Consider the following 17,094-nt stretch of genomic DNA (forward strand, 5'->3'; position numbering starts at 1 on the left):
GGAATCCTCATTATCATTATCTTTTAATGACATCTCCCATTGGTTTCAGAGTATGTGTGTTTTCTTTGCAAAGATTATAAGCGCAGTGGTAACAATTCAAGGAATATACATATGGAAATCAATAGATGCTGACTAACTGTAACAAATATGTCCCATACGCTGTGATTTATTTATTTGGAGCAGGTCCAATGCCAGATGAAAAGATACCATATGCGACAGTGCTTTACAGCATGCAGGATGCTATAAAATGTTAGCTGTTGTCATTATTATCCGAGTATTCTGGACTTTGCCGCAGAATACTTGTTTTTTATTTATCAACTTCCAGCTTGTATGCCCATGTCAGGGAGGTTGCTCTGCATCCTCTCCCATCCAGCCCCACCCAGGTCTGCCTGGTGATATCCCCTTGACCCTTGCAGGCAGAACCATCATCATGTCCACTCACCACATGGACGAAGCTGACCTCCTTGGGGACCGCATCGCCATCATTTCCCAGGGAAGGCTTTATTGCTCAGGCACCCCGCTCTTCCTAAAGAACTGCTTTGGCACGGGCTTCTACTTAACCTTGGTGCGCAAGATGAAAAACATCCAGAGCCAAAGAACAGGCTGTGAGGTATGTGTCTGCCCGGGAAAAGAGTCTGTTTGTGGTAAGCAGAAATGCACAGTGTGGTGCTACCATGCCAGACATCTCTACCCCAATCAGGCACTAGCTGTCAGAATCAACCTCTTTGTTTCTGAAACTATTGGCAGATTTTGATAAGTGACATTCCGAACCCTCCTACAGAGATGCTTCACCCCAAATGAAATGAGTTTTCAGCAAGCTGGGATTCCAGAACCCTAAATAAGCATGTGATGTGCTACCACGTAGAAGTGTCTCCATCTGCAAGGCAGCACGCTTGGAAGGAGAGTAGCTATTGAGGCCTCCTATGTTCCATTCCAACATTTATGTTTCCTAACTAAACCCAAAGTCCGCTGGTAAATGAAAGCCAAGGAAAGGCTTTCTTGGGAACTATAACCTGAAAATGATGAAGCCAGACAATACCCATTAGCAGAGACCCCCTCAGCATGTCAGGAGACCAGGTTCAGGTCTGGGTGGCTGAGTGGAAAACTGTCATCCCAGGCAGATTCCTTAATTGCTCATCAGCGTTGGTTTCTTTACGTGCAGAAAACAAAACTGATCCACTCTGCTTCTGCTTGTCAGGGATATGGTGATAAGTGAGAGAAAGCATTATGAAGTGTTCTGGCCTCCTTGGGACTAGGCACTGCTCCTGTTGGAGTTGTCAGGCTAGTTACTTTGTAGCATACCTAGGCCTCTGGCCACCCCCGTAGTGTAAGGGTCAGGCTGCCTCCAGGTTTTCCAGTACTGGGTAGACTTCACAGGCCAGCATGCATCCATGAGGATGGAGGAGCAGAATGTCTTGCACACGCCAGCCTACAGCTGTCATATGATAATGACAAGCCAAAGGTGTCCTTTGAGGAGCTGCTACTACTCTCTGTGCCTGACTCACACATTCTCCATGATAAAATCAAATAACCACACCCTCAGAATGCTCATGTGAGGTAATATATTAAAATGGGCGGGGGGGAGGGAATCTGTTGACTACTTTGGGCGACAAGAAACAAATGAAGCACAGTGGGGATGGCAGTTGGCCTCAGGGAGATGCTGTCATTCAAGTGACTGATGCCTGTCTGTTGTAGGGGACCTGCAGCTGTGCATCTGAGGGTTTTTCTACCAGGTGTCCAGCCCACATAGATGAGATAACGCCAGAACAAGTCTTGGATGGTAAGCACTGGGGCAGGCTATTTCTTGGTTCTTGTCTAGCAATCATCTCTCCACATGGTAGGTGTGTCCTGTTGTCATATGTTGTAATGGGAGTAAAGAGAAAAACTATACTTCTCAAGCCCATGGACATGCAGTTGCTCATCTTTCTGTTTGGCCTTCTTTCTCCTCCATCCCTGGAGGGATTTTAGAAGCCCCGGGCCTAAGGACCTCCTCCCTTAATTAAGGAATCCAGTCTGTCCACTCCTTGTCCTGGCCCATGTTAAGCTTCCCTACCTGGATCATTCTGTCCTGGCTCTAGGCAGCATTACTTAAGTCTCTGAAGAAGGGGTACTGTAGGTGCTCAGGTGGGGCCCTCGGGTGGGGCCCTCAGGTGAAACCATGGTGACATACAGCTCCTAGTGAACTTTTCCAGAGAGTCAGACTGCATGGAGTGGATGCCAAGTCACACATCTTTATGACACTCTTGACTTTTCCCTCAGAGTCCCAACTTCCTAGCAATTCCCCTTGAGTTAGGGTGCATTAAATCTCATCAGGGGCACCCCCACCTCCAGGGAGGTGCAGAAGAGAAGTTCTCATTGTAAGCATTTATCCCACAGGACCTAACCTTAGGGACCCAAAGTGCTTGCCAACATTCTTTTTTTTTTTTTTTTTTTTTGCCAACATTCTTGTACTCCATTAAGGCCCACTTCATCCAACCTCTGGGGTGTCTTTGCAAATGGAATACCACACACCCCATATCTTTAAAAGGGAGCAAAATTAAACCTGTATACTGATCCATGTGGATGATGGAGGGGGATGAGGAGGGAAAGTATCTGCTTATCAAAGAAGAAACAAAATTTTCTATTTAGACTATTCTTTTTTCTAAATCTGAAGAATTTACTGACTAAAATCTGGTGAAAGGGGAAAACTAGACACTATTTATATACTGTGCTTGAAACTTGAGGGAAAATGCCCAGGTTTGCATCATGTTTACTGTCACCCACTCTTTGCATGGATAAAAGCTGTGGTGCCCGTGAACATGTCTTGTCGGGATGACTGCTGTGTCTTCTCCCTAGCCTGCCTTGACATGAGTCTCTCCCAGCTTGCTGGAGTTCCTTCCCAGGAGGAATCTTGGTCAATACATTGATAGTTTTTAAAAACCAATACAGGGATGCACCAAAATCTAGTTGGAAACAGGGCCTGTTGGCTGGAGTCATTTTTTTAATATTCCTTTGTTTCTATATAAATGTTTATTTTCTTTGACTACAAGGGGGGTAGTGTGAACTGTAGGAAGCACAGTAAGCTGTTATGCCCCAGATAAGAAGATGTAGATCATTCTGCTCCCCAGTTAGTTCCCTGGAAAGCTTTCCCCTCACACACAACCATGTACCACCCATACACATACACACATACACACACACCCCTCTCTGCCAGACATTGCAAGAGCTTCTACACTCCAGGGCTCCCCTTGGAAGGCTGACACACATGACTAAGATACAATTCCTGGGAATCCAGTAGCTTTGGGCTCAATTTCCTTCCTCAGAGAACAATGCACATGACCCCTAGAGAGCTGTTAGGGCAAAGCTGCTTCCTCACGCAAGGAACCCTCCAGCCCCTGTGTGAAGTCATCCCAGAGCTAAAGACAATTGAGTCCACTTTGTGAATCTGACATAAAACAAGCCTTCCAGTCCAGCTAAACAGAAGGACATGGATTAAAAGCCATGAAATCCCTCCACATGGGTCATTTTTAAGACAAAGTGAAGAATACACCAGGTGACCCTCACTGAGAGGACTGCTTGCAGAAATCCATGAGAGCTGGGTTCTGAGTCCCTAGAATTCCTCTCCCTTTGACCTGCTTCTCTAGATAATACGGAACTGTCTCTTCAGATACATGCTTTAAAATTTTTAAATTCAATTTTTAATTTTATTTTTTAAAATATTTTATTTATTTATTCACGAGAGAGACAGAGAGGCCGAGACATTGGCAGAGGAAAAGGCAGGCTCCTTGTGGGAAGCCTGACATGGGACTTGATCCTGGGACCCCAGGATCATGACCTGCACCGAAGGCAAACGCTCAATCACTGAGCCACCCAATCATTCCCAGATTTTAATTTTAAATAATACATGCTTATTATGCATGAAATTCAATTCCAAATATATGAGAGTGTCAAGTAAATACTTGTTACTGGACACTTCCTCACAGCCCATGTTGTACACCCCATACTCCATGCCCCCCCACAGCTGACTCTACAGCTTCTGCATTTCCTAAGATCAGGGTATTAAGATTGATTGGTTTGTTCATTGGAGGAGATAAGTGCAGTCCCAAGGGAAATGGCACATTCCTTTAAAGAGTTAGACCAGGCTTTCGTGTATGATTTAGGAAGGGGAGTTCTCATCCAGCTTGGTTACCAGTACCCCCGCCGCCCCCCCCCCCCCCCCCCCCGCTGCCCAGGTATGCACCTTGGTGCATCTTGGGCAAATCACCCATAGCTTGGGCCAGACAAGGAAAAGGAAAGCAACTTTCACTTAACCTTCAGGCTTGTGAATAAGAAGGAGCAACGGTGATGATAAGAGCTTTCTTACTAGAGATGATGTTCACAATAACAATAGCTGCTAATATTTACCTAGGCACCAGATACATCATTCTAAGGGTCTTGAGTATATTAATTCACCCAGTCCTCCAGTAAAATGGGTGGGTGCCATTATTTCCCCCTTTAAACAGATGAAAAAACTAGGGTATGACCTACCTGATATGACAGAGCTTGTAAGGGACAAGCCATCCGATCCCTCTCCCTCTCAGTACTGTTCACAGGGTGTACTAGGCTCAAACAGACCAGATGCACCTTCAGTCCTCTGCAGGAGTCACTATTGTGGAATGAAATGTCCCTTACTAGGGTGTCTGGGTGGCTCAGCTGGTTAAGCATCTGCCTTCAGCTCAGGTCATGATCCCAGGATCCTGGGATCAGGCTCCCTGCCCAGCGGGAAATCTGTTTCTCCCTCTCCCTCTGCAGTTCCCCCTGTTTGTGCTCATTTTCTTTCTCTCTCTCTCTCTCTGTCAAATAAATAAATAAATAAAATTTAAATGCCCCTTAAGCAGAAGAAAGTAGGGGATGTGAGCAAGTTCACAGTCTCCCAGGTTCTGGAAAACAGAGTTGATGTCAGTCTCTTTTTTTGCCCTAGGGGATGTGAATGAGCTGATGGATATGGTACAACACCATGTTCCAGAGGCAAAGCTGGTGGAATGCATTGGTCAAGAACTTATCTTCCTCCTTCCAAATAAGAATTTCAAGCAGAGAGCATATGCCAGCCTTTTTAGAGAGCTAGAAGACACACTAGCTGACCTGGGGCTCAGCAGTTTTGGAATTTCTGACACTCCCCTGGAAGAGGTAAGGCTGAGATTCCAGCTGGTTTCCATCAGGTAGCAGAAAAGGGGGTTCTTTGCAGAAGTCTAATACTAGGAGGACATTTTATAAAGGCAAAAACCCATAATTCCCCACCCAAGCATAGCAACTGTCTTCATTTTTGGTTCATTTCCTCATGCCTTTGTCTATACAGAAACAAATTTTACATAGTTGTGGTCACCGTGTGCATATACTTTTATATTTATAGAAGACTATGTTCTTAGATAAATTGCAATGTATTTTCCTTCCATTATGAAGCAGTACCCAACAAAATTGAAGTTGGGTTAGTTTTTTTTCTGAGAATGGAATGTCTAAACCAAATTTTCTCTTTTTCCCTTCTTGACAGATTTTTCTGAAGGTCACGGAGGATTCTGATTCAGGACCTCTGTTTGCTGGTATGGTTCCAGAGTGTGTTCCCTCATCACACTCCCCAAGCTCTGTATTGAAAAATCTAAGGAAAATTTCATGAAACAACAAAGCAGGCAAATACTCCTTCACAGTATTTACCAAACCCCTGAGTAACACATTTTGCATTCTTGGTTCCTTTAAATGACGAAAGAATGACAAATTGGAATTAGGTCTGCATGAAAAGACTCTAGATGAATGAGGATTCTTAAGGAGTTCAGGCTGGGAACTTTGCCACTCCTAAGCTTCTTATCCCACTTTTGGGTCTCCTATACTTGCCCTGTCACCATCCTTATCTGCTCCTCTTATCTCCACCAGGCTTCTGATCCACTCCTGTCTGCATGAATGACAGCCCAGAGTCCCTAGAGATAATAGCGATCGTGAATGCAACCCAGATGCCAACTGAGATCTTCTGGCCTCTTTGAGGCAGAGATAAAATTATTCTGAGCCTTCATTTAGTGCCTGATGGAAATTTGCAAATCCATAATTTCTGTGGATTTGGGGACCTCTCTTCTATATGTGTGAGCCTGGGCACCAACTTGCCCCTTCTGTGATCTCTACTAAAACCCCAGAGCCACACAAAGTGTTCATAAGAGAAGTTACTATGGAGGCTAGGGGATAGGGAGATGGACAAGTAGGCAGGATTACCTGCCATGACACAAGCCACTTCTGATTGAATAATAGGCATCCAGCCACACTAAAATCCTCTATCTGGCTCCCCCGTCTCCATTGTGTTTTCCTCTGTCCTGTTCATGGGCAGAGCTGCATGGACATTCTCCTTTGATGCCTTGGGCTCCGCCTATTGGTTACCTCTCTCTGCCCAGTACAGTAGAGCACAGCAAAGACTGTTTCCTTCCTGTGAAGTTTCTGATGCCAACTCTTAAGATAGTATGGTTTTCATCTTGCTTCGTAAGTGGTCCCAGAAGTCTGCTTACCAGCTTATGCCTAGAACTACCAGTGGTCAAATATACCAGCCCAAATGCGCTGCATGGTCCAGGTGGTCATGCAGTGGCCAGAAGAGTTGGGCATCCTGGCAGAATGAGAGGGAAGGGCAGTCTTCCGGAGAGGGTGGGAGCAGCTCACCAAAGGGCGCAGCTGTTCTTTCCAGCTTTGCAGACACAGCAACTGAGTTGTCCCAGGTCACCCAAAGACAAAGACTTACAGTAACCAAGGCCACAATAAAAATATGCAAATTTATATTGGATGCTATATGATGGTTTCAAGAGTTGGGGCTTTTATCTGCACAGAATACTCCTTAATAATTAGGTCTTATCAGGAAAATAAGTAACACATCAGAAGACTGATCAGTCCTGGCACAGAATAGGAAGTTCCAAAGAGACATGCAGGGGTAGAAGCTAAGAGTGTAGCTGCTAGAATAAGGTGGATCCCCATAATTTGCCTCACAATTTGCTAACTGAGTAGCTTTGGGGAAATACTGAGTCCTTTTTTACTTCAAATTCCTCATCTCCAAAATGGGGTAAATAATAGTACCCACCTTTTAGGATTGTTGAGAGAATTAAATGAGTTAATACATGCCGAGTGTTAACACAGCCTGTGATTTCTGATTGAGATTTAGCAAAATCCTAATGTCAACATTTACAAATCATCTTTTACCTCAAACTTGTTTAACCCTTTATATTTCATGGAGCACTTAACATCCATTGTTTTGTCACTATAATCTCATGGAGCTGCTAAGGCACAGGTTAGCCCCTTCTGGGAAAAACTGAGTTTACACAGATTGGATGACTTGCCTTAAAGTCACTCAGGCTTCTGAGTTTTACTCCCTGATTTTAGCTCTCAAATATAGGACCAAGTCCATACTCTCACTGCTCCCATTTTTCAGATGGCTAAATGCATTTTTTAATTGGCTCAGTTTTAGAGATGACAGTTTCTGATCTTATCTCCAGTCTGGAGGAACTTGCTATCCATTGGGGGCGCAAGTTTCAAGGTATCAGAAGGGTCATTGCCGCTTCTGAGGGTGTGGCTCACAGCCAGTGACCACTAGAGGGCAGCAGAAAGCCAGGAACAAACAGTTCTTGCCCTCAGCTCTTGCCTGGGCAGTGGGCTCCGGTCTGGATGGGGCATCAGAAAGAGAGCAAAGCTTATGGGATAGACCTGGGGAAAGGCAGCAGGGATCTCACCAGAGGGAGGGCGAGCCACACACACACCAAATCTGAACCCTCGGGGCACCATGGTGGCTCAGTCAGTTAAGCGTCTGACTCTTGGTTTCAGCTGGTGTCATGATCTCAGGGTCTTGTGGGATCTAGAGCCCCACGTTGGGCTGTCCACTTAGAGGGAGTCTGCTTCTTCTATCTCCTGCCCCTCCCGCTGCTTGGACTCTCTCACTGTCTCTCTAAAATAAATGTTAAAATCTTAAAAAAAAAAAAAATCTGAGCCCAGATGAGAGAGAGGAGGCAGGAGAACTGGGACTCTGACACTAGGTCATCAGTGAGCCTACAAAGCCAGAGTGCTGCATTGCAGGTGCCCATGAGTATTGGGTGAAAGGATGACTGGGCTGACCCAACTCCCTTTGCAGCTGCGCTTGTGCTAGGGGACTCTAGGAGGGTCAAGAAAGCAGCTGGGGACCAACCAACAGTCCTCTAGGCTCTCTCTTTATGTCCAACAACATGTTCTACACATGAACATTAATTGGTGATGATAAACTATAGCTTCGGCATAACTAATGACTTGCAGTGAGTAGTTCTTAGAGCACATTTACATGTTAGCTCATATAATCTTCAGAACAACCCTGTGAGATATTTTCACTTTCATTTTACAGATATAAAAACTAGATTTAGACTGAGTGAGTCACTTAGCCCAATTTATGCATCAAGTAAGAGTCAGGATTCAAACTCAGGTCTCCTAACTCCTAGTTCATTAGTCTTTCCACCACTTCTCAGGGGCTTCTAAGAATTTAGAAAAAAACAAGTCAACTCTGACTTTTACGTCAGTCCACAGGTTACAGATTAATACATTTTGCTATGTATAAATTCAGATAATACAAAAAAGGCTAAAATCACCCTTTCCCTTCATCCCTGCCCCTTATCCAGCTCCATCCCTGAAGTACTAACTTCTTTAAGCATTTGGTGGATATTTTGTGAGAGCTTTGTAGTTACATATATATATGTGTGTGTGTGTGTGTGTATGTATAAAATATAATTTGTTATATATATGTGCTAACATAAGTATGATCTTATTATACATACTGCTCTGTAACTTCAATTTTTTTTACTTAGTTATATGTATTAGACCTCTCTGTCAATGCATTTATATCCTCTTTTCTTTGGCTCCTGTAGAGACTTTTTAAAGGATTTTGGGTGATTCCGTCTATAGGTCTATAGATGATTTACACTAAAAAATAAAACTTTTATTTTATTTTTATTTATTGATTTTATTTTTAGTCAGTTCCACACCCAATGTGGGCCTTAAACTCATGACCCTTGGTTTAAGAGTCATGTGCTCTGCTGATGGATCCAGCTAGGGGCCCCCCAAATAGAATTTTTTAAAGTTTATTAACCTACCTGGCCTGATAATTTGTCACTGATTTAAATGAAGGGAAAAACCAGTGGAGTAAGAAATAATGGTATATGAGAGTCAAACCTTGTGAGTATTTTTCTAAATTTATTAATCCAATCTTCCAAATCAGGTGGCACTCAACAGAAAAGAGAAAACCTCCGACACCCCTGGTTGAGCCCTAGAGAGAAAGCCAGACAGATTCCCCAGGGCTCCAATGGCTGCTCTGCAGAGCCAGCTCCTCACCCAGAGGGCCAGCCGTCCTCAGAGCCAGAGGCACGCAGCCGGCTCAACACAGGAGCGCAGCTCATCATCCAACATGTGCAGGCATTGCTGGTCAAGCGATTCCACCACACTATTCGCAGCCACAAGGACTTCCTGGCCCAGGTATTACTATTGGTCCCTGCCCGTGCTTGGCTCCTGGTGGCCACCGCCTGCCTGCCCTCTCCTGGCCTTACCATCTTCTCCTCGGCTTTCTCCTGCACGTGCTTCAAACACAGAGATGAGCACCCTCTTTAGGTTCTATTGGCTTTGTTTGCTCCTTGCCAACTTTTATTTTAATTCTTAGTAACATAAAGATTCTTCCTAAGTTTTTTGACCTCACCAAGCAGAGAAAATAAAATAATAACAATTATATTGATTGTTTTTATTCTTACAGTGAAGGGTAAAGTCATATTTTCATTTTTTTAAAAGATTTTATTTATTCACTCATGAGAAACACAGAGAGACACAGGCAGAGGGAGAAGCAGGCTCCATGCAGGGAGCCCGACGTGGAACTCGATACCAGTTCTCCAGGATCATACCCTGGGCTGAAGGTGGCCCTAAACCGCTGAGCCACCCAGGCTGCCGCATATTTTCATTCATTTTTGCAATGACCCTACATATTAAGGTTATTGGCCTCTTTTTTCTTTTCTTTTTTTTAATTAACTTCTTTTTTAAGATTTTATTTTATTTTTTTCATGAGAGATAGAGAGAGGCAGAGACATAGGCAGAGGGAGAAGCTCCCCTATAGGGAGCCCAGTGTGAGACTCGATCCCAGGACCCTGGGATCATGCCCTGAGATTCAACCACTGAGCCACCCAGGCATCCCTAATTCACTTTTTTATTTTAATTCCAGTATTATTAACCTACAGTGTTATATTAGTTTCAGGTGTACAATATAGTGATTTAGCAATTCTTTGTTACTTAGTGCTCATCATGACAAGTGCGTTCCTCAATCCCCATCACCTATTTCACCCTCCCTCCTTTGGTAACCATCAGTTTATTCTCTATAGTTAAGAGTATGTTTCATGGTTTGTCACTTTTTCTTCCCTTTGTTCATTTGTTTTATTTCTTAAATTCCACATATGAATGAAATCATATGGTACTTGTCTTTCTCTGACTTATTTTGCTTAGCATTATACTCTCTAGCTCCATCCATGTCATTCCAAATGGCAAGATTCCATTCTTTTTATGACTGAATAATATTCCATTATATATATCTCATGTCTTCTTTATTCATCTATCAGTGGACATGGGCTGCTTCCATAGTTTGGCTATTGTGAATAATGCTGCAATAAACATAGAGGTGCATATATATCCCTTTGAATTGGTGTTTTTGTATTTTGGGGTAAATACCCAGTAGTGCAAATTACTGGTTCATAGGGTAGTTCTGTTTTAACTTTTTGAGGAACCTCCATACTATTTTCCACAGTGGCTGCACCACTTTGCATTCCCACCAAGGGTTCCTTTTTCGCCACATCCTTGCCAACACTTGTTATTTATGTTTTTGATTGAAGTCATCTAACAGGTGCGAGGTGATATCTCATTGTGGTTTTGATTTGCATTTCCCTGAGGATGAGCGATTTTGAGCATCTTTTCACGTGTCTATTGGCCATCTTCTTTGGAGAAATGTCTGTTCATGTCTTCTGTCCATTTTTAAACTGGATTATTTGTTTTGGGGGTGTTGAGTTGTATCAGTTCTTTATATATTTTGGATACTAACCCTCTATCAGATATGTCATTTGCAAATATCTTCTCCCATTCTGTAGGTTGCCTTTTAGTTTTGTTGATTATTATTATTATTATTTTTGCTGTGCAGAAGCTTTTTATTATGATGCAGTTTCAGTCACTGATTTTTGCTTTTATCTCCCTTGCCTCAGAAGACATATCTAGAAAAACGTTGCTGTGGCTGATGTCAGAGAAATTATTTCCTATGTTCTCTTCTAAGATTTTCATGGTTTCTGGTCTCACATTTAGGTCTTTTATCCATTTTGAGTTTATTTTTGTGTGTGATATAAGAAAGTGGTCCAGTTTCATTCTTTTGCATGTTGTTCAGTTTTCCCAACATCATTTGTTGAGGAGACCTTTTTCCCATTGCTTATTCTTTCTACCTTTGTCAAAGATTAATTAAGTGCTTATTTCTGGGTTTTCTTTTGTGTTCCATTGATCTATTTGTCTCTTTTTGTAGCCAGTACCATACTATTTTGATTACTACAGCTTTGTAATATAACTCAAAGTCTGGAATTGTGATACTTCCTCTTTTGTTCTTTTTCAAAATTTCTTTTGGCTATTCAGGGTCTTTTGTTCTGAACAAATTTTAGAATCCTAAAATGTGAAAAATGTTATTGGTATTTTGATAGGAATTGCATAACAATCTATAGATTGTTTTGGGTACTCTTATTTTCTTTTTATACTTTTTATTCAGATATAGAAACTCTAGTTCACCTCTGGCTGAACTTTGGCTACTTCAGTGCTCAGTATTGGGCTACTTTAGCCATTCTTCAACTGGCCACCAGAACATTCTGTTTTCTTCTACACATCTTGCCTTTTCACGTCTCCCTTTTAATGTTCCCCAGAAGCCTTATCTTCTTCACCAGAACCCAGTTATGAGGCTACAGGATAAATGTTTAAAAGAACGAATGTGTGTGTGTGTGTCTTTTACATACCACCTACCAACACCCACATTGCCATGTTTATTTTCCAACAGATTGTGCTCCCAGCCACTTTTGTGTTTTTGGCTCTGATGCTTTCCATCATTGTCCCCCCCTTTGGTGAATATCCTGCTTTGATCCTTCACCCCTGGATGTATGGGCAGCAGTACACTTTCTTCAGGTGTGTAGACTTATCCCTAAAGGTCATCATTCACCCCCATGTGTTGTGGGGCTCCCAGGTCAGACTGCTTGGTGGGACCTTCACCTTTCCACTCCCTAGTGACCCATGTGGTAGGGGTCCTTGCACTGCCCTTCAAAGGGAGGTTAATGTAGCTGCAACTTGGTAAAGGTGATCCAAAGTGGACAACCAGGACTGCCAGGAGTGAGGAAAGATAAAGTAAAGGATGGGCAAGTAGGTTGAAGTATATACATGATATGCCATCAGATCACTGGGCATGTGTGAGTAGCACACTCCCTTCTCAGGAAACCTATAACCACCCCTAGACAGCATTCTATGGCTTGTGTACATGCCTAGTACGTAGCAGTCATTCGGTAAATGCCTGTCAAGTTGCATGTTGACTCTTTTGTCCCTTTGTCCCAGTCATCTATCTGTCAAGTAAGGCCCTCTCATTCTGTCTAGTTTGGACCAGCCAGGCAGTGAACAGCTTGCAGCACTTGCAGATGTCCTCCTGAATAAGCCAGGCTTTGGCAACCGCTGCCTGAAGGAAGAATGGCTTCCGTAAGTCCCTGCACACCCTTGTCCTACCATCAATAGCTGTCCCTGGGGAGCCCTGATGGTGGGGTCCTGGGATGGCAGGTTGGGAGAGGCCCCATCTCAGTCCTGTAATAACACAGGGGCTTTCATACGCCTGACCGCCACCCAGCCTCTCCTTCAGCGCCCATGTGCAAGGGTATCACCACCTCTTACGAGAATCCCCTTCAGTCACTGGGATGCTCTGTATTTCTAGAATTCTTGATATAGAAAGTTCCATACTGAGTTAACATATGCTTCCCACAACTTATTTGAAAGGAATCTGAAACAGGAAAGGAGGGAGATGAAGGATGTGCTATTGTTTAATTGGACCTAGAATGACATTAATTACATGTGTGGCCAATTTTCAATTATTGCTGTAAATATAGAGAAGAGAGTTATAGATGGCAGTTGAAATCCACCAAGAATCATAAAATTTCAATATAATTTTAACTGCTTTCCTCATTCAGTGTTTTTCAGAGCTATCAGTATGGACCAAAACAGACTAAGTTCAAATTCTGCTTTTATTTGCTCTGTTTCTCAACAGCTAGAGGTGCCAGGAAGAAGAAGGGAGATAGGACAGTCCAGAAAGCAGATGATTATTGCCCAGCCCCATACCTAGTCAATCAACAAAATTCTAGTCTTGACTTTTTAAAGGAGAAACTAACCTCCAAGAATAGAAGAAGAAAACTCATGGGTCTGGGGAGATAGAAGAAAAGCTAAGGAGAGGCTGGGCGCTATTTCTCATTTAGGGGGATTTTTATCAACTGGAGCTTCTTGTGAAATCTTTTCTTGCCTTCCATGAGGGAATACCCCTGTGGCAATTCAACCCCCTGGAAGACTCCTTCTGTGTCCCCGAACATCACCCACCTGTTCCAGAAGCAGCAGTGGACACCAGAGAAGCCCTCGCCTTCCTGCAGGTGCAGCACCAGAGAGAAAGCTCACCATGCTCCCAGAGTGCCCCGAGGGCGCAGGGGGGCTCCCACCCCCTCAGGTACCTTGACCCTCTCTGAGAAACCAGGGGCCCCAAATCTACCTGTGACAGCACAGATTGGGGAGATACACTGTGCCTCCTAACTTTCTAGCCAACTAACATTTCAACCTGACCATTGAGTGAAGGGACCCTGCATGTCCTTGGGTCCTCTTGGAGGGGCATGCTAAAGGGCCCTGTCACAGCCAGTAGCTTCATTTTCCCTCAAGCACTCCCTCTTCAATCTAGTTAAAGAAATTTTAGGGATGCCTGGGTGGCTCAGCAGTTGAGCACCTGCCTTTGGCTCAGGGCATGATCCCCGAGTCCCAGGATCGAGTCCCACATGGGGCTCCCTTCATGGAGCCTGCTTCTCCCTCTGCCTATGTCTCTGCCTCTCTCTGTGTGTCTCTCATAAATAAGTAACTAAAATATTTTTAAAAAATTTTAAACAGTAAAATATACAAGTCATGTATGCTCATCACAGAAAATTAAAAGATACAGTTAAGTCAGAAGAAAAAAAAGCCTATAATTGGAGATAACTGATAGCATTTGCTTTTTATCCATTCAAGCAGGAGTCTATTCAAAATGCTATCTTGAAACCTATTTTTACTTAAAAACATATCATGAACATATGTTCATGTCAGTAAACATACATTTACATCATCATTTTTAAAATTTTTTAAATTTAAAAATTTTTTTATACATCATCATTTTTAATGCCTGCATATTATCCTACTGGTTCCATTTAACTTGTTTAGCTAATCTCTCATTGAAGATGTGTGTTTTCAGTTTTTTCCATCGTAAACACCGTAGTGTCCATTTAAATGCATGTGTATTTGCACACTGTTTAACAGCCTAATTAAGATGTTTGCCATGTGCTGTGCAACATGCATACACGTGTGCACACACACAGAATCAGCCAGCTACATTTTTCTCTGAGCAGCATCCTCTTTTGGGAGGTCTGAACTCCTTAATGTATCACCCCAGTGAGCCTTTCCCAGAGGTGTCAGAGACAGTGAAAGGGACCAGAGAAGTCTCACTCTGCCTTCAATTGCTAAGAGGCCTCCCAGCTGACTTCCATGGAACTGGGCCTTGTGTGGCCCTCTCTAATGATTTACCAGTGAACGAACGATTCCCCAAGAAGCAGTGTGTCATAGCGGAAGGAGCACTGGCATCAGAGAGCCCCGGGCTGGCTACTTGGACTGTCTGAGCTTTAATTTCCCCATTTATAAATTAAAGATAACTACTTATTTCACAGCATTATTATGAGAACTCAGTGAAATAATGTGAGTAAAGAAACTATATTATTTAGAATCAGATTCAACTCAACTGATGACAACCTCAAACTGACAGTGGATAAAATAGGACACAATTTGTTCCCCTCTCATGTGAAAGTCTATGCAGACCATCCATGACATTGTGTTTTGTTGCTGAGGAGGAGTAACATGCCTTAGCCTCATTGGCCAAGATGATAGAACCTACTTTCCTAGTAGCAGAGTAGAGGAAGAAGAGTGGGCAAAGTGCAAATGCACTATCTTTTAAGGAAGACTTCCAGAAGCCACTGCACTGCACTTTCTCTTATACACAATTATACAGAATAGACATCAGGGAAAGATTGGGAACTATATAATCTTTATTCTGGGAGGCCTTGAACCCAACAAAAAAGTGTATTACTATGGCAAACAGCAGAAGGGCAGAGCACATCATGGGGGACAACTAAATCTTGCCATTGCATCATCAATCACAGTTGCTGGTCTATAAGTGATTCTGTGTTTGTGAGCATTCTCCTATCTTTTTCTCTCTCTTTTTACTTGCTAAAAGCATACACCTTTATATTTCTCAAGTCATGTGTTTTTCCTTTGAACCACAACTCGGCCACTGCGGCGCCATAGAGATCCTAGAAGAGGGAATCAGGGAACTTGTTCCAGTTCTCTGTATTCCAAGAGGAAGCTTTGCTTTTGTTGAGATGACTGAGGGGCCCTGTGGCTGCTTCTACTTAGATACATCAGCAGTGGGACACTGAGGTTATGACACTGTACATGGGGTCCTTTGCTGGGAAGACAGGGAAGGAAGGCTAAGCATAGATATGTGGAGATTCATTTCCTCAGTGAATCCTACCTCAGAGGCTGCCTTCCTATTTTAGGAACTTTTTTTTCAATTATTAGTCTTTGGTCCCTGGTGGGAAATTTTAACAGACCCCCATAGCCAGAGTCCTGGAAAAAGGCAAGCCAGTTCCTGTGATTTTTTTTTTATCACTCCTGCATTTCCTCACTATCATTTATGCTTCCTTTGGGAGCAAAATTGAATCTCAGGCATCAACACAGGAGGGGATGTGTGTGTGTGTCTGTATGTGTGTCTGTGTGTCTGTGTGTAAAAGACAAACAGACACACACATTCACATTTAGACCCACTCACTCCACTCAGTCAAACACACTCTCCTATTCAGCCTGGAATAAGGCCAGAGGGTTTGGGCTTCACTCATCAGAAGCAGTACCTTGTACATATCAGGTAAATGGGGGTGGTGATACAGCCTTCTTTAAGGTCCCTTCCTGTCCTAGCATTCTTTGAGTGGTGGTAGGTCTTGAGGTGAAAGTGTTCCATCCCTGACTTCTAGAATACACAGAGATCAAATTATAGGACTATTTTTATTTGCTAGAAGTTTTAGAAGATAATTCATCACAAATTACCAGACACCAGCAATTGTTCCAGCCTAGATTCTCCCTGGGTAGCTTAGCAGGTCCCTTGGGTGCCCTTTTCAGCTTGAGAATCAGGGTGATAGAGTGGTGGAAAGAGCAGGGCTATGGAGACAAACAGATGTAGATTCAAATCCTAGATAAACCCCCTATAACTTCTGTGACTTGGTGCACATTAGCTGAGCTTTCTGGACCTCCAATTCTCTGGCTGTAAATTAAAGCAACAATTTCTCTTTCATAAGAGTGTACGGATAAGGGAGACAATGTTTCTAGAGCATTTAACACAGAGCCTGGCACACAGTAAGCATTCAGTAGGTGCCTGTCCTCCTAGCTTTGGAGGAACCATGTGAAGAAAGTGAATTGAAGGGAGTAAAATGGAAAGGGGGAGGGGAGATAGAAAGTGTACAAAAATGAAAAGAATGATATGTGATGTGTTTCTAATGCACCAAAGATACCCTCAGCTACATCTGGGTTGTGCCCTTGACACCTCAGGTTCTTGATTGACCAGAACTGAACCCAAGACTATGTAGATCCAAATTTAAAGTAATACTGCCACCTGGTGGCCAAATGCATGCACTTTGTAAATCTTCCAAAGGTGAAACAAGCTTCCAGTTCTAGATATATTTTGAAAGCAATCTGTAAATTGTAAGGGACTGTTTGAATTCTTTCACTCATGTCACAAGTATATTG

At 43.1% G+C, this 17,094-nt stretch overlaps 1 protein-coding gene across 1 annotated transcript in view; it reads left to right on the plus strand.

The window, feature by feature from the left end:
* ABCA4 (ATP binding cassette subfamily A member 4) overlaps positions 1-17,094 on the plus strand; it is a 128,119-nt gene that overhangs the window by 76,326 nt on the left and 34,699 nt on the right. Inside the window, 9 exon segments of the mRNA XM_049111658.1 lie at positions 417-610; positions 1,696-1,780; positions 4,940-5,145; positions 5,507-5,555; positions 9,212-9,465; positions 12,047-12,171; positions 12,631-12,729; positions 13,548-13,677; positions 13,679-13,735. Coding sequence (XP_048967615.1) covers positions 417-610; positions 1,696-1,780; positions 4,940-5,145; positions 5,507-5,555; positions 9,212-9,465; positions 12,047-12,171; positions 12,631-12,729; positions 13,548-13,677; positions 13,679-13,735 — 1,199 coding nt within the window.

This window comes from Canis lupus, chromosome 6 (genome assembly GCF_003254725.2).
Source record: "Canis lupus dingo isolate Sandy chromosome 6, ASM325472v2, whole genome shotgun sequence".
Classification (NCBI taxonomy): domain Eukaryota; kingdom Metazoa; phylum Chordata; class Mammalia; order Carnivora; family Canidae; genus Canis; species Canis lupus.